Raw genomic sequence first — 24,039 nt, 5'->3', positions numbered from 1 at the left:
GTAATCCAGAGAATTCTAACATCTCATCCCAAGGTTTTTGGAAATTAACTTACAGACCAGCCTCCGAAAGGGATTCCGTGGGCCCTTGAAAATGTCTATTTTAAAATGTAATCATAGAGTCCAGCAAAAAAGATAGTAAAAGGTCATATTTTATTTATTTATCTATACAATCATTTATCTATGTCCTGTATATTTTACCAAAATGTATGATACATAGCAACATGGCTGTACTCTTAGCACAAATAATATATACTTGTTGAAACAAAGTGAATTGACAGGGACCATTAATTGCATCATTTTCAACAACTAAACCAACTATTGCTTCTCAGTCTTTTGGTTACACGATGGGCTAGGGCATCATATTCCAGCTGGTTAGCTCCTTGGAAGAAATAGTAGTATTCTAAAAATAAAAACAAGTAAAACTTTAATTTCTCTCTTCTATTGCTTTTAAGAAACATATGCTTTTATAAGTTACCTAGATGCTGGGCGTGGTGGTGCACGCTTGTAATCCCCGCACTTGGGAGGCGGAGGCAGGAGGACCACGCAGGTTCAAAGCCAGCCTCGCTGGCTTTAGAGACCCTGTTTCCAAATAAAAATATAAAAAATGGGTCTGGGAGTGTAGCCTGGAGGTAGAAGGGCTTCTAGGAACCTCAGTACCACCAAAAAAAAAAAAAAACAAGTTACCTAGATTATCTGAGATGTGACTGGAGAATATAAATGTTTTGGAGACCCTTGGCCTTGTATCTTTCTGCCCACAGATAATCGCTCTCTGGGTGAAGGACTCAGAGAGGGTACTAGGCCCAGGCAGGGTACACAGGATCCTTGTTGGAAGAAAAGGTACTGAGTGGAAATTAAAAAACAATCTTGTTTTACTTAGGTTGAACTTGAAGATATTCACAACACACACTCCAGCTCCTTTGTAGTTCATTCTACCCTCAGTCCCTGTCCACAAGGGCCATGAGGGTAGAAGAGATTAAAAAAGGGGTCAAGAATTAAGGTACAAGAAAGTATGAGACCAAAGGGTCGTCATATGCACACTGACACATACTGTGCAGCTGACGTGGTTACAGAAAATTCCAGAGATTCAGACCCAGGACAAGAAGCACCACAGGCAGCTTCTTGGCTGCTAGAGCACCCTGGAAACATATCACTGGTGCCATCACTGCTCATTCTTCTCCACTTCCTATTTTGAACCAAGAACACAGTACATTTTCCCTCTGTGCCCCTATAAAAATTGAACTTCTAGCCAGGCCTGGTGGCATATGCCTGCAATCTCAGTATTAGAGAGACTGAGACAGGAGGATCTCAGATCTTAGGCCAGCTTCAGCAACTCAGTGAGACCATATTTCAAAATAAAAAAAGTAAAAGTTATGGAGGTGCGGCTCGGAGGTAAAATGTCTGTGAGTTCAATCCCCAGTATATCCCCCCCCCACACACACAGGCTCCTGTTCCCTGATTCATTCCAAATGTGGAGGCCATTCTCTAATCTTAGAGACTTTCTATTGTTTTCAAAATGTCATTTCCAGTACCTTCATGGTCTCCTAATATACTTACTTTTGAAGAAGAACACAGCATCAACTTTAGGCCCAATTCCTGAGAAGCGCTTGCTAGTGAACTGGGGATAACCAGGATCCATGGACCCTCTCCTCTCATCATACCTGCGCCGAGAAACAACCAGCAACAACTGAATTAGAAAATGAATTTTACAACATCAACTTTCAATCCATCTTTCCTCCCAAAAGTTTTTTTTTTTCTGGAATAGTATCAACTGTACTGATAAAGAAAATCAAACACTCATACAGCTCTCTCTCTGACTTACTCTAGCCCCTTTACAACTCTAACCCTGGGCTTCTGCACTCTAACAGCAACCCCCCGCCCCCAGCCTGCATTGAAGGTGATTTGACCACAGCATAGCCTGTGTGGGACTTCTTGTCAAATCTTGACACTGAGACAAAATCAACAATTTTCTCTCGGAAGATAATAGAAGAGTGGATGAATATAATCCATGGAAAAATAGGGTGCTAAACATCTGTGCTAGTTAAAAATTAAAAATTAAGCCTTTTATCATGTCTAGGTTTACAGTCAGACCCTAGTCACTATTTTAATTTTTTTTACTACAGAATAAAAAGACTTTTCCTTCTTGTAGACTTTCTATGACAATTGCCCACACCAGTTATCTTACTTTTATTCAATTAATTCTCCAAGTATTTATATCTTGCTCATGACTCTTCCACTGGCCTTTAAGGGAAAGAAAACCCCCAGGCCAGTTGTAATCAGAAAAGTAAAATTCTCAATGTTAATAATAATGAGCTATGAAAACGACACCAGCTTATAAACCCTTCAGAAAGACCTGTTTGCTAAAATAAAAAAATATATTTTTATTAAACAAGGTTAAGAGTTTGTAGGTAGATTCATGTCAGAATCATATGGTATTCAATTGAAATTGGAGGTTGGCACAATGGGACATACTTGTGATCCAAAAACTTGAGAGGCTGAGCTAGGAGGATCGCATGTTCAAGGCCAGTGTCGGCAATTTAGTGAGGCTCTCAGCAACTTAGTGGACTGTTTCAAAAAATAGACAAAAATCAAGCCGGGCGTGGTGGCGCACGCTTGTAATCCCTGCGCTTGGGAGGCAGAGACAGGAGGATTGCGCAGGTTCCAGGTTCGAAGCCAGCCACGCTGCTTTAAGAGACCCTGTTTCCAAATAAAAATATAAAGAGCATAGGTCTGAGAGTGTAGCCCGGATGTAGAAGGGCTTCCAGGAAACCCAGTACCACCAAAAAAAAAAAAAAAAAAGACAAAATCAATTACAAGGGACTGGGGCATACTCGAATATAGAATGCCCCTGAGATCAATCACTAGTATCAAAAGAAGAAAGAAAGAAAGGAAGAAAGAAAGAAAGGAAGGAAGGAGAGAGAGAGAACCGAAAGAAAATGAAAGAAACAATTGGATATTGAATTTTAAATGTAGAATGTCTCTGGGTTCAATCTCTAGTACCAAGCACGCACATGTGTGCAGATAAACGCGCGTGCGCGCGCGCACGCGCACACACACACACACACACACACACACACACACACACACAGAAAATATTAATCATTTCAGCCCATATTCTATTGATCCTTATTTTGGAAGGCTAAAGATCTTGAAAAACTTGCATACAGAAAAGTAATACTTCTAGAAAACTCCATTTCCTGTCTATTTCACAAATCTTAGGAGTCAAAGCACCAACCATGAATGCTCACCTCCAGTACTGGTTACCTACAAAGAAGTAGGTCTTATAGATAAAAGGGTTGAAGACGGCAGCATCAATTCTTCTCACATATCCAGGAAAACCCAGAGAATGGATGCTCTTGGGATAGTTCACCTGGAGTCTTAAATTGTTCATTAACCAGTACTTGTCATCTGTGAAGACAGAGACATAGGGCATGTTAGAATATCACGGAACAATGAATATAAATGTGGACTTACTACAAACAGCATCATTCTTCCCACAGTTCTCAGATGCATGTCTTTCTTAAACATGGTCTGTCTCTTGTAGGCCCATGTTCTTTTTTCACACGTATTACTATATTTTTCAAACTTTCCACCAAGTTTGTATATGTATATTTTTTATTTGGCAAGGCCACTTTAACTTATAGTTCAGAGCCACCATTTAATAAAATATAGAGTGAGTTTTGGTCTACGGTTATAAAATATAGTCATATTTCTAATATTTCCTTAGTATATTCTTTTCTTTAGAGTATACTCAGTGGCAAAACTAAACATCAGAATTACCTTTAAAAAGAAAAACTTGATTTCTTCCTTTAATTTCATAAGCAGCCTGAATCCCAGAAGGCAAAGTTGGCCAGACAGAAGAAATTAAACTATGACTGATCATTGCTTTTGCTGGAATCTTCCTCCAGAAGAACCTAGCATGAAAGACATTGAATGAATGTTAGGGTTGAGTTCCTCTAATTAACCAGACATTGTAGGCTTAAGTATTAATATGTGAATGGGAAGGGCCTGAGAAATTATTTAATCTCTCCTTCATCCCTCTCCTCTCTTTTTTCTTTCTGTGAGATGTGGTCTCACTATGTGGCTGGATTCAAACTCCTGGGGTTAAGTGATTCTCCCATCTAGGCCTTGTGATAATATGGAACCACAAGTGTGGTGCACCACAAGGCCCAGTTATGGTTTAATATTTCCTTCCATTATTTTCACATTCTATTCTATGGATGTCTGTGTAGGAGGACCACAAGAAGAGCATCTTATTCACCTCTTTGACAATGACAATGAGTTTAACAGGCTGACTGATGGATGGAAATGTCCTGAATCTTGGAATTTAAGCATCTTAGGTTGTAGACTGTTTCCACAAACTATTCATCTGTTTTGTGAAGTTACCTAATTTCAAGCATTATTCTATACTCTCAAAAATAGGAAATATTTTTCCTATCTACCAAATATTACTGTCTACCACTTATTTCCCCCTCAATATCTACATAGTCATCTGGGAGCTCTCTTCTTTCACCAGGAGCCCTTTCACAGCTTTAGCTCCAGAAGTCACCATCTGTAACAACTGTTATCTCTTATTAAAATAATTGGACTTCTTTTCTAATTTTCCATCCCACGCTCCTACTAAAAATTTATTTTTCCACATCAGTTTTCTAGTCAATACAAACATAATCATACTACTTTCCTGATTCAAAATTTTCAAGAGGTCTTCCCTGCCTACAGAATGAAGTCCAAGGTAATGCTTACAAGTCCCCTTTACTTCACTCTAACTATTCCCTGGCCCTATCTAAGAGCAGAGTACATAACATTGTTTAGATATAAAACTATCCTTACCTATCTTTAAAGAAAAAGATATTATCTTCTGCTGTGGTGATGGCATCAAAACTCAAGTTGGGGTCACAGGCAACTGAAGTTGGTCTGTCAGGATTTGGCATGGGCTGGTGCTTTTCTGGGCCTCCTGAAAGTACATTTCATGAAGCATTAAAGAAAAATTTGCATTTTAATTGATAAAAGAGAATTTCTTTGCAAACATTCTATTTTATTGGTGAAAAATACATCAGCATTCATTTCATTTTCTTTTTTCTCTTATTTATTTATTTATTTATTTTTGCAGATCATATCGAAAACGGCATACATTCAGACTGTGCTTGGTGTCCTCTTCCAGCCCCCACTTCCCTTTCCCCTTCCCAACAATGAGTGTCCAGGTTAACCATGCTATATTCACACGTTTACACATATTCAGATGTAGCTCTTCCATTAATCAGACTTAACCTTCTTCCTCTCCTACCCTTCCATTCTAGCTTTGCTGAAGTTTCCCCTCCATTATCTAGAGTCCCTCTGGTATTCCTATTACTCCCTAGTTTGGGCATATTAGAGAGAACATATGTCCCTTCTCTTTCTGTGCTTGGCTGATCTCACTTAGCATAATGTTCTCCAGGGCTTTCTATCTTCTTGCGAATGATGTGATTTTGTTCTTTTTTTATAGCTGAGTAGAATTCTATTGTGTGTATTTCCCATAATTTTGCAGTCCATTCATCTGTTGATGGAGACCTAGGTTGGTTCCATGTTTTGGCTATTGAAAATTATGCTGCTATGAACATTGGTATGCACATGTTACTGTAGTTCTCTGATTTCAACCCGTTTGGAAAGATACCCAGAAGTGGTAAAGCCATATCGTATGGTAAATCCGAGTTCATTTAGTTTTCCATTCATCAGAAGTACATGCTAAGTATTTTTCCCCATAAGGTTATAATGTCATAGAGGAGAATAATCTGATTGTACTGGGTTTCCTTCTGTTGTTAGGTTATTTTCTCTGCTCCTTCTTCCAAAGGGCAATGGTATCATGCATAGAAAAAAACACCACACCTGAAGTCTAGAATCTCATGTCCTTGTCTGTGCTACGTACTTCACAGGGCTGCCTCAGACCCCAAAGAAAAAGCAGTCAAGTTTTATCCGAATGTGTACTATTCATCAGAGTCTTCATAAAAGTGAGAAACTTTCTATGGCAAAATAGTAAAGAAGTTGAACTCACCATAGAGGGACTGAATGCCTCGAATGTCATCAGCAGAGAGGCGAAATGTGTTGAAGTCCAGATTGCCGTAGTTGGGGAACATTATTGATGTTCTGTCACTGGAATGCCCAAGTCCCAAGGAGTGGCCAATCTCATGAACAGCAACAAGGAACAAGTTTGTGCCTAAAAGAAATCCAACCCAAAGAAGTAAAGCTGTGAAATACATTGTCTTTAATTGATTTAAAAAATAAGGGAAGGGGGTTTATAGCTCAGTGGTAGAGCATTTGCCTAGCATGTGCAAGACCTTGAGTTTGATCCCCAGCACTGTGATAAACAAACAATCATATAAATAATTCCCAATTATCCAGGCATAGTATCACATGCCTGTAATCTCTTTACTAGAGAGGCTGAAAATAGGAAGTTTGCAGGTTTGAGAACAGCCTCAACAAATTAACAAGGCTCTCAGAAACCTAGCAAGACCCTTTTTAAAAACAAAACAAAACAAAACAAAAAGCTAGAAGTGAAGCTCAGAGGTAGAAAGCCCCTGGGTTCAAACTCCAGTACTAAAATAATCATAATCATAATTCCCAACTTCCATACTCTAGTTTTCTTTTCTTTCTTTCTTCCTTCCTTCCTTCCTTCCTTTCATTCATTCTTTTGTTTTTCTTGTACTGGGATCAATCCCAGGGATTCACATAAATTTGGCAAACACTCTACTATTGAGCATTCTGCTATTACCCTAGTTCTTTTGTAATAAAATTGATTATGAGCCAAGGTCTCACTATGCTTCTGAGGCTTGCCTCAAACATGGGATCCTCCAGCCTCAGCCTCCCAAGTACACAAGTGTGTGCCACTCCACCAAACTAATTTTAGTCTATGTCAGGCTTTGATGGACAAAGAAGTCTTTAGTTACCATCTTTACTAAACCCACATACAAAGTAATCACTAAGTTTCAGGCACTATTAATCATGGGGAAATATAATACACTATATGTCTAATCCTTAGACAGTACTGTAAGGAAGATACCATGCTTTCCATTAATAAATGAGGAAACAAAAAACATAGGGTTGACTGACCAAATTAAGCACTCAGGTCAAGACTTAAATATAAATTCATTGGCTCTCAAGCTAATGCTTTTTACTATATACTAATTTGAATAAAAAAAAGGCATTACCCATCATTTAGACTGACAAATTGTAGTCCTGCTTGTTAATTTTTTCTGTATGTCATAAAGAATGTGCCTTTGTAGGCAAAAGAGGGGAAAAGGGTTTGTTACTGCTCTCGTATTTCTCAATTCTTTAAAGGATTTTAACGACTCTGGGCACTTATGTGTTTTAATCTGATATCTTCATTTTTATCAACATACCTATAGATCAGAAGCAGTGAGTTAACTGAGGCATATGCCACTTAGAGCCCTGAAATACTATCCAATGCCCAAGTGCGCAGACTATGCATCTCTATCTGGGACTATCTAGGAACAAAGACTCTTTAAGCGTACCCTTAACTATATTCAGGAATCAACTCAGAACTGCTTTCATTCCTTCTCTCAGATATAAAAAATAAGAAGCTAGGACTAGGTTATTCTCTCCACTCTCCTTCAGACTGGGAAGAATGAGCAAAGCTTTTACAATTTGGCCTAAACCTGAATTGATCCTATTCCCAATTCTCTTAACACCTTGTACAAACCACCACCACTGGTGCTCATCTCCAGCACAAACATCTCATTTCAGATGAAGAGTTTACAAGGCACAAAAACCTTGAATAATATTTAAGCACATTTAACATGTCTGATTGAAGATTCACACTTCAGCAGTTACCTAACCCTGCATGATTTGTCTTGACAACACAGACATCGTTTTCTCCTCAAAAACTCAAGCAGCCTTAGGCTAAGTGTCAGACAGAAATAGACCTGCTTGACAGTGTTCCCAAATTACCGCTATAGACACATGCAATATCAGCCAGGGTATGATGTAGAGACCATATTCATTTTACTTTTCTCTTTGTCCTTCCCTTTCTTTTCTTTTTATTGGCATGGAAGGTATGGAGGATGGTACTAAGAATTGAAGCCAGGGGAATTCTACTTTCAAGTTACACTCCCAGCCCTTTTTACTTTTTATTTGGAAACAGGTTCTTCATAGGTTGATGAGAATGTCACTAAGTTGATGGTTGCTGACACTGGTCTCAAACCAGCGATCCTCCTGTCTTAGCCACCCACATACTGGGATTATAGGCATGTGCCACCAGGCACAGCTGAATAGTCCATATTCTTGACTTTTCCCCTATTTACTATCTACATTAGTGAGTCATATAATCTAGAATTTTCCATAGAATGATTAGGAAGGCTTCTAATACCACGGTTTGAATTTTTTCCTACTAGTGATGCCCACAAACACCAGATGAGCTTAGTTCACCTTGTCACCCATGGTCTGAGGCAAAGAGTGAGTTATACTCGTTTTGTAAAGGCACACAAGATGCATTCAGAATTTCAGTGGTATGTTGGACATTCGGATATTTTTATCACAAGATCACACAAGACTGTATAATCATATAAACTTGTGTTTCTCCCAAGAAATCTCACAGTTCTCTCAGACTTTATCTTTTTGTGTCACTATGAACCTAACCAATTACTAGCATGAAATGAATCACATGCATAACCCTCTTATTCTATGTGTTGGTACAGACACAATTAGTATTTGTTTACTCTAGTATTTGTTGCTTTTCAGATTATAGATTTTACTGTCAAAACCTAAAGAATAGTGTCTGCCTTTCCATTAGTATATACTAGTGAACTTGCGTAGAGATCATAGAATCCTCATAGATACTTAGAATTTTAATCAAATACTCTAACTCAGTGTCCTAAATTGACCCTTTTACTGTATGTGTAGGCACATACAGAATTAGTATTTATATTTGCTTTTGAGGTTTTTTTTTTGTTGTTGTTGTTGTTGTTGTTTTGGTGGTACTGGGGTTCCTGGAAGCCCTTCTACCTCCGGGCTACACTCCCAGACCTATTTTTATACTTTTTTTTTTTTGAAACAGGATCTCTTAAGCCAGTGAGGCTGGCTTTGAACCTGCGCAATCCTCCTGTCTCCGCCTCCCGAGTTATTAAATTTTACTGTCAAACCTAAATAATGGCTTTTACTTTTCCATGACTTTATACTAGTGAATGTTCTCAGAGCTCACAGAATCCTCACATTCCTAAAGATTATCTTTCAAATAATCTAGTTCAGTATCCTAAATTTATAGAGTGTAAAATTGAGACTCAGCTGGGCGTGGTGGTGGTACACGCTTGTAATCCCCGCGCTTGGGAGGCAGAGACAGGAGGATTGCATAGGTTTAAAGCCAGCCTCGCTGGCTTAAGAGACCCTGTTTCCAAATAAAAATATAAAATATGTCTGGGAGTGTAGCCCAGAGGTAGATGGGTTTCCAGGAACCCCAGTACCACCAAAAAGAAATCGAGACTCAGATAAAGTATTTAATTTAATTTAGAGGTAAAATTATAATCAGAAAATATTATTTTCTTGATATAATATTTTCTCAGAAAGTAGTATTACAAATCAGAACATATTTTTAAATGAACTAGGTCTAGTTTAGTTTTTTCTTTTTTTGGTGGAGGTTTTTCCCCCTCCTACCTCTGTAATTTTTACTCCAGACTTCAGCCTCATCAAAATGTGCATCTCCTCCAAGGCCAGGACCAGGTCCCACAGCATGGGCTAAGATTCCATTTCTGCCATCAAAAGGATTGAGGTCTCCATGAGCTTTGGAAAAAAGAAAGAAGGTGAGTCCTTCTGTGCATGCCTTAGATCACGTCCAATGACACAGATGAAGTCCAAGATCTTTACCTCCATATGCAAACAGTATCATTATGTCAGCCTCGCCCGAATTGATCTTATTGAATTTCAGGGGGGTCACATGACTCCATACTTGAAAAGCTTTCTCAAAGGTAGAGTCAACATCCTCTCGTCTCATGTCAGGAGTGTAATTAGTAATTCTTTATGAGGAAAAAAAATAGATGGAAAACATCTGTTAACTATGTCTTAATACAATACTCAGTTTGTTCCCACCATTGACACACCACAGATGGGCATGGTGGTACGTGTCTATAATCCCAGGTCTTGGGAGGCAGAGATAAGAGGACCACAGGTTTGAAACCAGCCTCATCAACTTCCTGACACTCTCCTCATTTCATAAATCAACAGTACAGATGAGAAAGACTTGTTTCTCTAAGTACAAATCAATTTTCCTCGGATGACAGTCTCCTTACCCAAAATCTAACTTAATTTCTCCTTATGTCAAATTTACAGGTAAGCACTGTGAAGGGTTTACTTTTATAGACCCTCATACATTTTGATCTGACTCTCAGACTTGTGCATGTATTCATTCTGATGACCGTGCTTGGTCTCCTGTCTCTTTCTTTCACCGTCTATTCAGTTTCATGTCCTCTTATGTGCAGCTTTTCTATTCTGCTCTGGATTGACTGACAAGTCAAACAATTCCAATTCCTTCATAAGTGACAAATCCTCCCTTCTAGACATAATAAAGTTTAACACAGAGTATTAAAAGTAGAACGAGGTCATTTACCTACTTCAAGATTTAGGGATATATCGCAGCTCTAAATTTCCTAAGTTTCTACAAGTCAGGCCAATGGGAAATAGAAAACTATGCATTTTCCTTTGCCTACATTACCTGTAGGTGATGTGACGTTTCTTCCATACTGGCCTCCCATCCAGGGTGCTGAAATGCTGGACATCGGGCACTCCACATCGAGGGGTGTGCATCAGCTCCAGAGTGGGTGCATCTAGCTGTCCAGTCACTTTTAGCCCAAAGAACTGTTGCATTTCCTGCAGCTTTTCTTCTAATAAGTTTCTCTTGGATTTCATTATTTTCGTTGAGATTGTGTCCGTTTCATTTAGATCATAGAAGTTTCTCAAGTATCTCTGGGGAAAAAAAATACATTCAGTAATGTCTACTCACATGCAGATAAGTTTTTCTTGGGAGTGCTGCATACTGATGCAGCTGCACACTGAAGTTTCCAAACCAAATATTTTTGATATTTAATCACAGGTTAAGTTGTTCTTTGGACAATTATTGTCATAATAAAAACCTTAATTATCTGTGCTATACAAACATGTCATAAATTATTCACAGAGTTTGTTTGTGGGAGCCCTTGGAAATATCTTTGTTTCTACTCCTTCAAATTTCTATCTACTTTTGGAAGGTACTTCAGCATCTTACCATGGCATTAGGTAAATGGACAAAACTTTATTACTGATACTAAATCTCTCATTTTCATCTCCTTAGGAGATTAAAGTTATTGATTATGTTGAGACAAAAATTTCTTGTGTTGCTGGGAAAGATCACTTTGCTAGTATGCTTTCCTGGTTTTGATCAGCAGTACTATCCCCCAAATATTTTTTCCTTATTTAACTGCCCAAACTTCACACAATGGACAGATATGATCATATCAAAGCTAAAGTAATTTTAGAAAGTAGAATGGGACACAGTGGCACATGCCATAAATCCTAGCTAATTGAGAGTCTATGGTGGGAGTATTACTTGAGCCCACAGATTTAAGAATGAGGAATAGAGGGAGACTCTGCCACCAGAAAGAAAGAAAGAAAGAAAGAAAGAAAGAAAGAAAGAAAGAAAGTTAAATTAATTTTACAAAATTAGAGACTAATCCTCATAATTTAGGAAAGATTATATATATATATATATATATATATATATATATATATATATTTTTTTTTTTTTTTCAGGTCTGGGGATGGAACCCAGGAGCATTTGACTTCCAAGCTACAGCCCCTGTCCTATTTTTTATTCTTTATTTTTTTGAAGCCGGGTCTCACTGAGTTGCAGAGGGTCTTACTAAGTAACTGAGGCTGTCCACGAACCACAATCCTCCGGTCTCAGTCTCCTGAATTCTGGGATTACAAGCGTGCACCACCAAGCCCATCTAAATAATATCTTTTTAAAATGTGTATGAAGGAATATATGAAACGAATGAGTAAGAGATTTATGCTGAAATTATTGTAGTACCTGAAGTGGATCAAGTTCTCAAGCCACTAAACAATTCAGATTACTCACTGGCACTAAATGACTAATGTCAAATACTATGATGGAATGAATTCCAATTATACTGAACTGAAAGTCCTGGGTCAAAGCTTTTTGGTAGAAGGGGCAAATACCACTCACCCATTTTGAAACATTACTTCAAAACCAAATCTTCTTGAAATATTCCTCTATTGCAAAGAAGAAATCAATATTAAGAACCAATGGCCTCCTAAACCAGATTTTAAGTAGTATTTTCAAAATAAAACAGATGACTATAATAAACCTTAAAGACAAAAAAAATGCTAGATAAGTAATATAGAGACAATACTTACTTCCAGAACTCTTGCTGCTTGCTCTGGAGAGATTGTTTTATTGGACAGAAAAGCTTCAGACACAGTGACCTGCAAAACCAGAATCAATAAAAGGAACTTCATTGTGCGCTTCTCCCAACAGAAAGGCTAAACTCAACTGGTTCCATCCACTTTCTGTACAAGTTCCCTAAATGTCCCTCTTTATATAGCTCCTAAGCTAAGCTCTGTGAATATGAAATCCTTTGAGTGACTCACAGCTGATATCATCCTTTGATTTACCTCAAAACATGCAAATACAAGTATGATCTTTTTCAACTAATGACAGGTTGATTCGCATCTAAGCCCTCTCTCACCTAGCCATCTCAGAATATATTTCAGAATGAAGTTAGCCTATACTTCCACCTATCTACAAAATAAGCTCTTGTTTAAAAAACATATACTTTAGGAACACCTAAAATATAAAAGAAAAATATATAGATATCTTATACCATATTAGAAAGTTTGATATCCTCAGTATACTCAATTTTCATCATAATACTTTCCTTATAGTAATTATAGATGAAATACATTTAGAGAAGATCTGGAAATTTATACAAATACGTTTTGCTAGAATACATTGATCCTCTCTATCCTGAGTCTTTGTAAAGAACTGCGATATAGAGATTTCATACTTAGAAAAAGAGCTTAACATTTTTCCATGTTGTGTAACTTGAGATCTTCAACCGTCAACACTGATAACCAATTCCACCGGGATCAATAGATTCCAGCAACATACTTTTCCTGCCTCCTAAATTTCCTAGAGTTTCACTAAACTGAATAAACAGGATTCTTGCTAAAGGTATACTGAGATAAAGGTCTAGAAAAGTAGCAGAAAGAAGGTTAACACTTTTCAACTTTGAGTGATAGGAAAAGTTGTCTCTGGCATCTTTCCATCTTCTTATCAACTGGGCATCTTTCCCCCTTAACCTATCTATCCCCTTTCTTTGACAGTTTGATGATTATTCAATTTGTAAATATTGTACAAATTTTAATAGCTTAAATTGTATATATGGCCAAATAAAAACTTGCGTTAACAATTGGTGAGACTTGTTGTCAGGACCAGAACTGGGCTCCTTCTCCTTGCTGATACTGGAGACTGGAGAGAACACTGCTGATTACAATAAACAGCTAGGAAAACATGCCCATTTCACATAAGGAAAACTGAGCCCCAGGAGGTTGGCCCCTATCTTAGGTTAGAGATAAGGGGAGCCAGTTTGAGGGCGGGTGGGGGCTCAGCCTTTGGACCTTGGGACTCTAAGGGCGGGCCAGGGTGAATGAGGCTGGTAGGCTGGGGGAGGGGCCATGCAAGGTGAACTCCAGGCCAGGCTCAATTCCAGGGCTGGACTGTGAGGAGCTCCCAGGCGTCCCCTTGCAGCCAGACTAGCCACTTAACATCCTGGAGCTGCAAAACCCAAGGAGAAGGGAGCAGAGCTGAGCCTCCCACCCCCCTTCAGGCTCTGGCACTAGGAACTGAAGACCAGCAGGGCCCCCTGCACAGGTCGATGGGCTTTCTACAGCTTCCACCAGTCAGGTCTGGCCTAGACCAGGGCTTGGCAGCGCTTTCGGCAGTGAGCTCAAGAGAGCCAAGGAAGGATGTGCCCAGTGGTTCTGCTAACCTGGGTTTGGCTTTACTTCCACCAGACAACAACCCTAAATTTTTTTTTTTAACTGGGGACTAAGTCCCTATATATCCCTTTTCCACAGACTCTGCCTTCCAGGCAGCAGAGAGTGTTGGAAGACTGAAAACATTTAAGAATCAAAGAATAAAACTCCTAAAGTAGAAGTTCAAGCAATGGGGCTTCTGTGTTGGGCAAAGCTCTATTCACCACATCCTGTAGGGACTGTCTTGTGGATGGAGTGGGAGGTCCATAACAGTGAGCTATGCTTTAATCATTGTTCTGACCCACCTCCTGACCTGGAAGTGCTAGCTACTTCTTAGTACTTTTCTAAGTCTGGGACTCCAGGAAAGCAATTTCCTTCTCAAGTAGGAAGAAAAGGAAGCCCTTTACATGGTGTTTGGAATTCCACTTCTCACTTGGACTTTCTCAATTTGTGTGATTTGACCTCTAGGACTTTCAGGTGTTTTCATTTGAAATTAGAGTAATAACCTTTGTCCCTTTTTGTATCTGTTGTGATTAAATGAGACAATGGATTATAAAAATGTGCATATTCAGTAGCTGCTCACTGATATTTCCTCCCTTTCCTTTGACTTGAAAGGGGGACGTCATTCCCTGGCTCCAGGATTCTAAGAGGAAGATCAAGTGGAAAAATTATAAGGAATCACCGGGCATGGTGGTGCACGCTTGTAATCCCAGCATTCGGGAAGATGAGACCGGAGGATCGGATTTGCCGACAGCCTCAGCTACTTAGTGAGGCCCTCTGCAACTCAGTTAGACCTGGTTTCAAAAAAAGAATAAAGAATAAAAAAATAGGGCAAGGAGGATAGCTGGGAGGTCGAATGCCCCTGGGTTCCATCCCCAGAGCCGAAAAAAAAAATTATAAAGAATCTTTTAAAATATTTTATTTAAATAATCATAAGATGAACACAAAGAATTAGTATAGGAAGCAGAAAAAATATAGGCTCTGTTGGAAAACATGAGAAGGACTGATTCCTTACCACTGTATTTCTGGTGCTGAAATCTTCCTTTAAGATAGTAAGTTTTCAATAAACAAATGTGAATGAATCTAGTTGGAGAACACTAAGGATATTGGGAGTGAACTTCACTAGTGGACCAGTCATTACATAAAGGGTGTGCTTCTTAACTTTACTGAAAGAAAACTGGTTTTATGCACAACAGCAAGGAATCTGGTTCTTGGAAGACATATAGGAAGTATCTTGAGTGAGTAAGATATAAGACATAAGTAAGAACTGCCAAAAATACAAAGAAGTGAGAAAATATACCCACTAGAAATTAACCCAAATTTCATTTCTCTTCAGATTTTGACTCACCAAATTTCCCTGAATGAGTTAACTATGAAGAGAAATAGGCCATTTGATCAGCCACATGATTTTGTCCTGGTTGTAAATATAGGTCCTGGAATCTTAGAAAAACATAGGTGCTAGAATCTTAACACTATCATTTTACAGCCTTGAGCAGTCATTTTAATATGTTTAGTACTTAATTTTTTTCATGAATTCAATTTGAATCATAACAGTATCTACCTGGAGTTGTTATAAGTATTGCATAAAATAATAAGGAAAATAGCCCACTGCCTGCCAGAATTTAGAGGTACAATGATTTCAATCTTTCTTCATCTTCCTCTACTGACTCTTATTAAAAATATTTTAAATGAGGTTGGTAGTGGAGACGAAGAGGGAAGTTAACTACTTGCCCAGATTTCTCTCCTAGTGTAGAAGAAAAGAATCTGACCTAGGCCTACTTTGGAAGCTGGGGTTTCCAGGGACCATACTAAAGGAAGGGAGACTAAAGAGGCCATCGGTAATGCTCTCTGTGAAGAAGAATACCATTATGTTAATGCAGAAAATATCTTAGGTCCCATTTCCTTATGAAAGTGAGTCTTGTGCTGGTAAGAGTCCGTCTATTTGAAAGTATATTTTATAGCACAAAGTATCATACCCAAGCTCTGTTATTTTAATTCCTTCCTTGGCAGTCATCAGGACATTCCAAGGTATGTTCTTGATACCTGCAACCATCCTGAAAATCCAGAGGCAATGTGAAGTGTGGTCACCAGCAAGGGCCAGGGAGCAGCAATGATCTCAGATGCACAGAGCAATCTCTCAGCTGACACCATGACCCAACATGAGCTTTTATGCACAAATTTCCTGCTTTGCCAGGAAGAAAACGTCAGCTAGTTTACCATGTGCTTTTATGGATGAAGAAATGGAAGCCTGGAAAGGGAAGTAAATTGCTGAAGGAGACATCCAGGAGGCCACTTGGCTACAACATGCTGCACTTGCCATTTTGATTCTTCTTCAGGTTTTTATCTCCCTATAGCACCTTACTGCAGATACTACAAAAATGATACTATGATGTCCACCAGATTTTTATTTAAAGCCATGCTATTTCCTTTGCTTTTGTGTGTGCCAAGAGTAACCAGGCAGTCCTGGGAATATTTTAGGTGGCTTTGCATCCCTCGGGGAGGTAGCAGCAGTGGTCTGTTCTCTGAAGAATGAGCTTCCATGTGTCTCCTCCCCTACACTGGCCTGGGCAGGGCTCTGCTGCTACAGTGCCTCTGCTATCTGGGGTCCTCAGAATATGTGGAGGAGCACCTCTGAGGAGCACCATGTTTGGAGTCAACACAGTCAGTTGCATAGACTTAAGCAAGTTAAATTTTGGGAGTGAGAGAACTGGTTGTTAAAATCAGGGGCATTCTACCTCCGAGCTATTTATTTTCTATTTATTTTGAAACATGTCTTACTAGCCTACTGAGGGTCTCACCAAGTTTCAGAATCTGGTATTGAAACCGAGATCCTCCTGTTTAAGCTTTTCAAGTACTGAGATTATAGAGGTGCACCACCATGCCCAGCTCAAGATATCATCTGCCTCACTTGTTCATATGTAAAATTGGAATAATATTGAAATTTTGTAAAGAATCAATAGCATGCTGGGTGTGGTGGTGCACACTTGTAATCCCAGTATTTGGGAGGCTGAGAATGGAGGATTGCGGTTTGCAGAAAGCCTCGGCTACTTAGTGAGGCCCTCTGCAACTTAGTGAGACCCTGTTACAAATTAAAGAATAAAAAATAGGGCAGGGGGTGTAACTTGGAGGTCAAATGCCCCTGGGTTCCATCCCCAAACCCGCAAAAAAAAAAAAAGAATCACTAGCATAATACATAAATGCACCTAGTTCTTTGCCTTAATATAACATGGCCTCAATAAATGTTCATTCTTGGCCTCTCCCTTATGTCCCTGTCCATGTATGTTAGACATTTCATGTTTGAGATCAACTTCTTCTGGAGTGGAGAAAATTTATCTAAGTAACAAGTAACTATAATTGCTTAAAACCTTCTTGAATCAAAAATAGATTTTGAGAATGAGTAGAAAAGTAAAGCTTTTGCCTAGTTCCATTGTCTTCTTGCTCTGCTGAGCCAGGATAGTGCATCGAAACCCAACAGAAAATACAAACATCTGCTGGCGAGGATGTGGAGAAGTGGGAACTCTAAGACATTGTTGGTGGGATTGCAAATTAGTGCAACCACTTTGGAAAACAGTATGGAGAATCCTCAGAAGAATGGGAACAAATCTACCATTTGATCCAGCAATACCACTTCTGGGTATCTACCCAAAAGCAAAGAAACCAAACTACCAAACTAATGCATGTGTATCTATGTTCATAGCTGCACAATTCACCATAGCCAAACTCTGGAACCAGCCAAGATGTCCATCAACAGATGAATGGATTACAAAACTGTGGAATATGTACACAATGGAATTTTACTCAGCCATCAAAAAAAAAAAAACTCAATTACATCATTTTCAGGGAAATGGATGGAACTGGAGGACATTATGCTAAATGAGATTAGTCAGTCACAAAAAATAAGAAATCAGATGTTTTCCCTAATATGTGAGAGTTAGGGAGAATTGGGTCATAGGAGGAACTCTAGATGAAAAAAAAAATCCTATGGAGGAGCAAACAAGACAACCTAAAGGAGAAGAAAGGAGGGGGGAAGAGGAAAATCTCTAAAACACACAATGTACTTAAACATATCAAAGTCAACCACTAAGCCGAGCAAGGGAGGGAGGGAAGGGGAGGGAATGGGGTGTGAATTGGGTAGGGGTTAAATCAGTGATGTGTGCATGTCTCTACACACAAGTTTTTTTTTTTTTACCCCAATATGATGTATGAATATAATGCACCAATTAATAAAAGAAAAAAAATACAAACATCTCAAACAGCTGGTGTTGATTATGAAGGTGGCTCATAGAGTCCCTATAGTGGAAAGAACCAGAACTTGACCCTGTGTGGAGCTGCTACTCAGACTGCCTCTTTAAGAAAGAGAATGCTCAAGTAATGGTTAGACTCTACTGCCTTCTAAACTAGTGCTCAGCCCCTGAATTGTCAGGGGTCTCCCCAAGATATCTCTCCCAAGGAGAAATGTTGACCAAACCTCAGAATGTGTGGGTTTGGAAGGAAAGACCATCAACCTGGGTGCAGCCCAGAGAAGGTAAGTAGAGGGAAGGAAATAGGAAGATACAAAGAACATGGGTCCTATCTCTTCTCTCCTTCCCATTTCCCTAGCAAATTGCTACCTTTCAAACAACTATAATCTAAGAAAGAAACACAACAGGAAGCAATAATGTCCTATGCGTGTATCATAAGGTAAAGATAGCCCCGTGACAAGTGTATACTTGTTAGTGAATTTATTTTCTTCTTGTTTTCCAGCAACAAAATAAACAGTTGAGGGTAATGATAATGACTCAGATATGCGTGAATTATCTTCTTGCGTCCTGGTTTCATGGAAAAAGCAAGGCTTTGGAAATACACTTGGCCTCAAACCTCAGCTATGCTATTTGCAAGCTGTGTGGTTTTGGTCAAGTTTTTTTAAGTTCAGTTTCCTTGCCCACAAATGACTATTGTTAGGATTAAATAGGAGAATGTATGAAACTTCATAGCACTGTGCCCATAAATGTTGGTCCTTGAGTTGGGCATGGTGGCCTACGCTTGTATTATTAGTACTTGGGAGCCTGAGACAGGAGGGTCACAGGTTCGAGGCCAGTCTCAATAACTTACTGAAGCCCTTCACAACTTATTGGGACCCCATTTCAGAATAAAAAATAAAATAGGGTTGAGGGTGTGGCTCAGAGGTAAAATTTCCCTGGGTTCAATCCCCAGAACCACACACACAAAAAATGTTGGTCCTCTTTTTTTGTAACAGGCTCAGCACTGTTCCCCAACATTTCTTTTATTGTTGCTTCCTGTAAGGAGGTGTTTTAGACCTTTGAGTCATTCCTCCCAGGCCATTTTAATATCAGAGAAATAGTGTCCATTTATTGATGTGTTACTTACACATCTGTCCAACGTTCACTGCTTGGAAAGTAATATGGTCTCTACTGAGAATGCCTGTCTTAAAGAAGGCTATACATGTAGGGTGTAGTGGTGCAGGCTTGTAATACCAGTGACTAGAGGGGCTGAGTAGAGAGGATTCCAAGTTCCAGGCCAGCTATGGCAAATTATCAAGACCCTGCTATCTCAACATTTAAAAGGAAAAGGGTTTGTGGTATAGCTCAGTGCAGAAGCCTTGATTTGTATTCATGAGGCCTTGGGTTCAATCTCCACTATTGGGGAAAAAAGGATCTTGTATCCTACTAGGTCAATAAATGATCCATACCACCAGTTCCACATGGCTTGATATGGCATCTTATCAGGGAATAGAAAAATTTTTGTTTGGCCGGGCATGGTGGCGCACGCTTGTAATCCCCGCGCTTGGGAGGCAAAGACAGGAGGATAGCGCAGGTTCGAAGCCAGCCACATGCGCTGGCTTAGGAGACCCTGTTTCCAAATAAAAATGTAAAAATAGGTCTGGGAGTGTAGCCCGGAGGTAGAAGGGCATCCAGGAACCCCAGTACCACAAAAAATAAAAAGAAAAGAAAAATTTTTGTTTGTTTTTAGTGAACTGGGGGTTGAACCCAGGGCCATTATACCTCAGAGATATACCCCCAGACCCATTTTTTAAATTTTGGAATGGGTCTCACTAAGTTGCAGAGGGCCTCACTAAGTTGCTGAGGTTGGCTGAGAACCTGCAATCCTCCTTCTCAGCCTCCCAAGTACTGGAATTACAAGTGTGTGCCACCTATCCCAGCAGAAAAAAAATTTTTTTGAGGAGGCATCCGTAAAGCCAAGAGATCTGGGTGTGTGTCACTTGAAAGTAGTAACATTCTCATTAAAAATTGGCCAGCTATTATTGTTTGCTGCATAGACTCAGAAAGGAAACCAATTAATGGATAGCAAATGGAAGATAAGTCAGAATGAACCTGCATGGTTGTCTTAAAAATAAAGGCAAAATAATTTTCATATTACTAAATTAGTTTTCCTCTGTTTCTCCCTTCCCTTCACACTGTGCTCAAGCAGTCAGCAGGCTCTGCATTTGTTGCCTCAGCATTTGTGACCCTGAGTACGTTACCCACTGGCTGATTCTAAGAACCTAAATCCCTAACATGAACACAAAGAAGAGATGACTCCTCAGCGGTGGGGGTATAGCTCAGTGGTAGAGTATTTACCTAGCATGAATGAGACCCTGAGTTTCATCTCCAATGATGTTAAAAAAAAATAAGAGAGTGATTTCTCTGTGCCAATACTGGGAGTGGTGAGACAGTCTATGGATTCTGGGAACCACGGAGAACTGAGTTCCTCTCCATGGCAGTACTGCAAGGATGTGGTAGGACACAGAAAAAAATAACCACAGGGAAAAGGGAAGTAAGATCTGGACTGAGTTCATCCAATGTCCATGAAGGAAGCATGCTACAGAAACAGAAGTTAACAGAACCGAAAAGACCAGTAGGCTGGGCTGGGAGAGTCAATAGCAAGGAGGGGGGACTCCAGGATGACAGGCCAAGTCTCCTGACAGCCCAATAACAGGGGCTTAGAACTGAAGTCAGATGAAGGTGGAAAAAATGTAAAATATCTGGCACATCTAGGCTGCAATTCATGCATGCTACAGGATAAATACTTAACATGAATCTGCATGGTTGTCTTCAAAACCAAGGCAAAATAATTTTTATTTACACACACACACACAAATAGTAGTCCAAGGCAGTTAATAAATAGGTGTTTAATTTTAAATGAATTGAAATAAAAATGTGGCAGTAAGCTGGGCGTGGTGGTGCATGCTTGTAATCCCAGTGCTTGGGAGGCTGAGAGGAGTATTGCACAGGTTCGAAGCCAGTCTCAGCTACTGGGTGAGGCTCTCAGCAATTTAGTGAGATCCTGTTTCCAAATAAAGTATAAAATAGATCTGGCAGTATGGCCTGGAGGTAGAAAAGCCCCTGGGCTCCACCCCCAGTACCACACACAAAAATAAATAAATAAAATAAAATGTGGCAGTAACATTACTGGACCATCAGAAGAACATGCTCACATGTGTACTGTACTTAATTCCTTTTCCATGCATGTAATTAGACTAGAGAAGGCAAATAAAAATTATAAAGTATTTAATATTTTTCTAACTCAATCACTGAGCCATTCCCATCCAAAAAAATGAGGGATTTCAGAAGCCTGTTTTTCTCAGCTGCCTCTTAACAAAGCCTTCTTCAAGGGATTGTCTGACGGCTCCTAGAAGAAGTACTACATCGTGGCTATCTTTGCTACCATAGAGAACCCTACAAGACAGCTTCAAAATGTTGAAGTGAGAAGATTAAAAATGGCAGAATAGAGGGAGACAGCACATTTCAGTTGCTCTAAGGCTCCAAACTCCACCAATGGGAAGACTGCTTCTTTTTTTTTTTTTTAATTGGTGCACTGTATTCATACATCATAGTAGGATACATACTTTTGTAGACATACATGCACACTTTTCCCAGTCAGCCCCCACCCAATCCCCACCCCATTCTCTCCCTATCCCTCCCTCCCATGCTTGGCTTAGTAGTTGACATCTAGTATTATGGCAATTTATCTAAAATTAAAAATGATAATCTCACATAACAGTTTCGTTTCTCTGATACCAAGTTTTTGATGACTTAAAGATGACATTTCAATATTTCTTTTTGCTTTCTTTCTTACCAGAGAATATTTTTTTTCTATTTTTAGGTGAAAATATCATATATTTATATATTTATTTTTCAGAAAAAAATCTATCCTAATATGGAATATGGACTCTAGGTACCCAAAATGATCTTGAAAAAGAACAAAGCTAGAAGATATATATTTTCTGATTTCAAACCATATAAAGCTACAATAATTGAAACAGTGTAGTACTATTCTAAAGGCAGATATATAAACCATTGGAGTTATATAAAATCCTAGAGCTAAATTCTTCCCTATATTGTCAAGTTATTTTTGACAAGATTTCCACGAACATTTGGTGGTGGAAATATTAATCTTTTAACTAAATATTGTTAAAAAATAATAATTACATGGAAAAGAATAAAATTGGACCCTTACCTAATCCCATATACAAATATTAACTCAAAATAGATAATAGACCTAAATATAAATCTTAAGACTATAAACTTTTAGGAGAAAATCTGGGTCATAAAACCTCACAACATTGAAATTGGCAGTGATTTCTTGGTTATGATTTCAATGGCACAGGCAACAGAAGAGTATACAAACTCCCTAAAAAATAAAAAAAACTGTATATCCAAAGACAATGTAAACAGAGTTAACAGTTACTAATAGAATGGGATAAAATATTTCCAGTTGCTATATCTGAAGGTATATTAATATTCCAACTAGAAATCCTAAAAATTAACAACAATAAAGGCAAACAATACCCTTTAGAGATAGGTAAAAGACTAACATAAATAATGAATCTCCACAGATAACCAGTCTTAGTTGTCTGTTGGATGGAAAATCTTGTTTCTCTAGTTCTGGAGTGTGTTACCTATTTCTTCTTTGTAGTTAATCTCTTTGAGTATTTTCTCTAGAGCTGGTTTTGAAGACATAAATTCCTTCAGTTTCTGTTTGTCATGGAAGCTTCTTATTTCTCCATCTAATTTGATAGAAAGTTTTGCTGGGTAGGAAATTTTTGGCTGGAAGTTGTTTTCTCTCAGAATTAGGAATATGTTACTCCAAGCCCTTCTGGCTCTCATAACTTGGTTTGGGAAGTCTGGAGTGATTGTAATTGGTTTGCCTCTGAATGTCACTTGGCCCTTTGCTTTTGTTGCCTTTCAGATTCTCTGCTTGGCTTCCACATTGGTCATTTTGACAATTATGTGGCGTGGGGATCCTCTTCTCCGATCCTGTCTAAAGGTAGTTCTATAAGTTTCCTGGACCTGTGTATCGACCTCTTGCTCTATGTCTGGAAAATTTTCTGCTATTACTTCCTTGAAGAGATTGTTGATCACTTTGGTTTCACTTTCTTTTCCCTCCTCTATTCCAATTATTCTTAGGTTAGCTCTCTTAAAATGGGCCCATATTTCTTCAATATCAGATTCCTGCTGTCAGATATTTTTTACTAGATTAGAAACTATGCGTTCATTTTTGGATTGATCATCTTCTAAAGCGAGATTCTGTTCTCCATGTGGTCTAATCGGTTGTTTGTGCTTTGAATTGAGGCCTTTACTTCATTAATTGCATCCTTTATCTCTTTTTGGCTCTCTCCGAGTTCTTTTCGAAGCACCTCTATTATTTCTACAGTTATTTTCCTGATTTGATCTTCTAGAAATCTCTGATTTTCTGTTTTATTGGGTTCTGATGTTGTGGGGTTGTGGGCATTCATTGCTCCAGTATTATTCCTCTTTCCCATGATTTCGGGAGTTTGTGCCTTCTCTGGGTTCTTCCCTTGGGTCACTATGACTTCACTTAAGGTGTTCTGGATCTCGAGTCAGTAGTATCTCAGACCCCACTACTCCTTTACTGGGTTTTATCACAGAGTCTCCGACCCAGAGAGTCGATAGAGGCTGCTTTAGACTGTGGGGGGTGCCAGGTTGCACGTTCTCCTATGGTGTGATATCTCTGCCACTGCCCCTCCCCCACTGGGTCAAGTCCCAGGGAGTACAGTACTGGGATTTC

The 24,039-nt window shown here is 39.1% G+C and overlaps 1 protein-coding gene across 1 annotated transcript; it reads right to left on the bottom strand.

Annotated features, from left to right (window-relative positions):
- Positions 1 to 299: 299 nt before the first annotated feature.
- On the bottom strand, positions 300 to 16,161 carry LOC308258308 (macrophage metalloelastase-like; the record flags this gene model as incomplete). The annotated part of the gene is made up of 11 exons (XM_080688807.1): positions 300 to 400; positions 1,555 to 1,658; positions 3,246 to 3,405; positions 3,778 to 3,911; positions 4,828 to 4,951; positions 6,026 to 6,187; positions 9,637 to 9,762; positions 9,847 to 9,995; positions 10,691 to 10,941; positions 12,391 to 12,459; positions 16,054 to 16,161. The coding sequence occupies 11 exons, from the start codon at positions 16,159 to 16,161 to the stop codon at positions 300 to 302; spliced, it is 1,488 nt and encodes a 495-aa protein (XP_080544933.1).
- Between the last annotated feature and the right edge of the window lie 7,878 nt (positions 16,162 to 24,039).

Source organism: Muscardinus avellanarius (assembly GCF_963383645.1).
Source record: "Muscardinus avellanarius genome assembly, chromosome: 1".
Classification (NCBI taxonomy): Eukaryota; Metazoa; Chordata; class Mammalia; order Rodentia; family Gliridae; genus Muscardinus; species Muscardinus avellanarius.
This window is presented reverse-complemented; position numbering and strand designations above follow the sequence as displayed.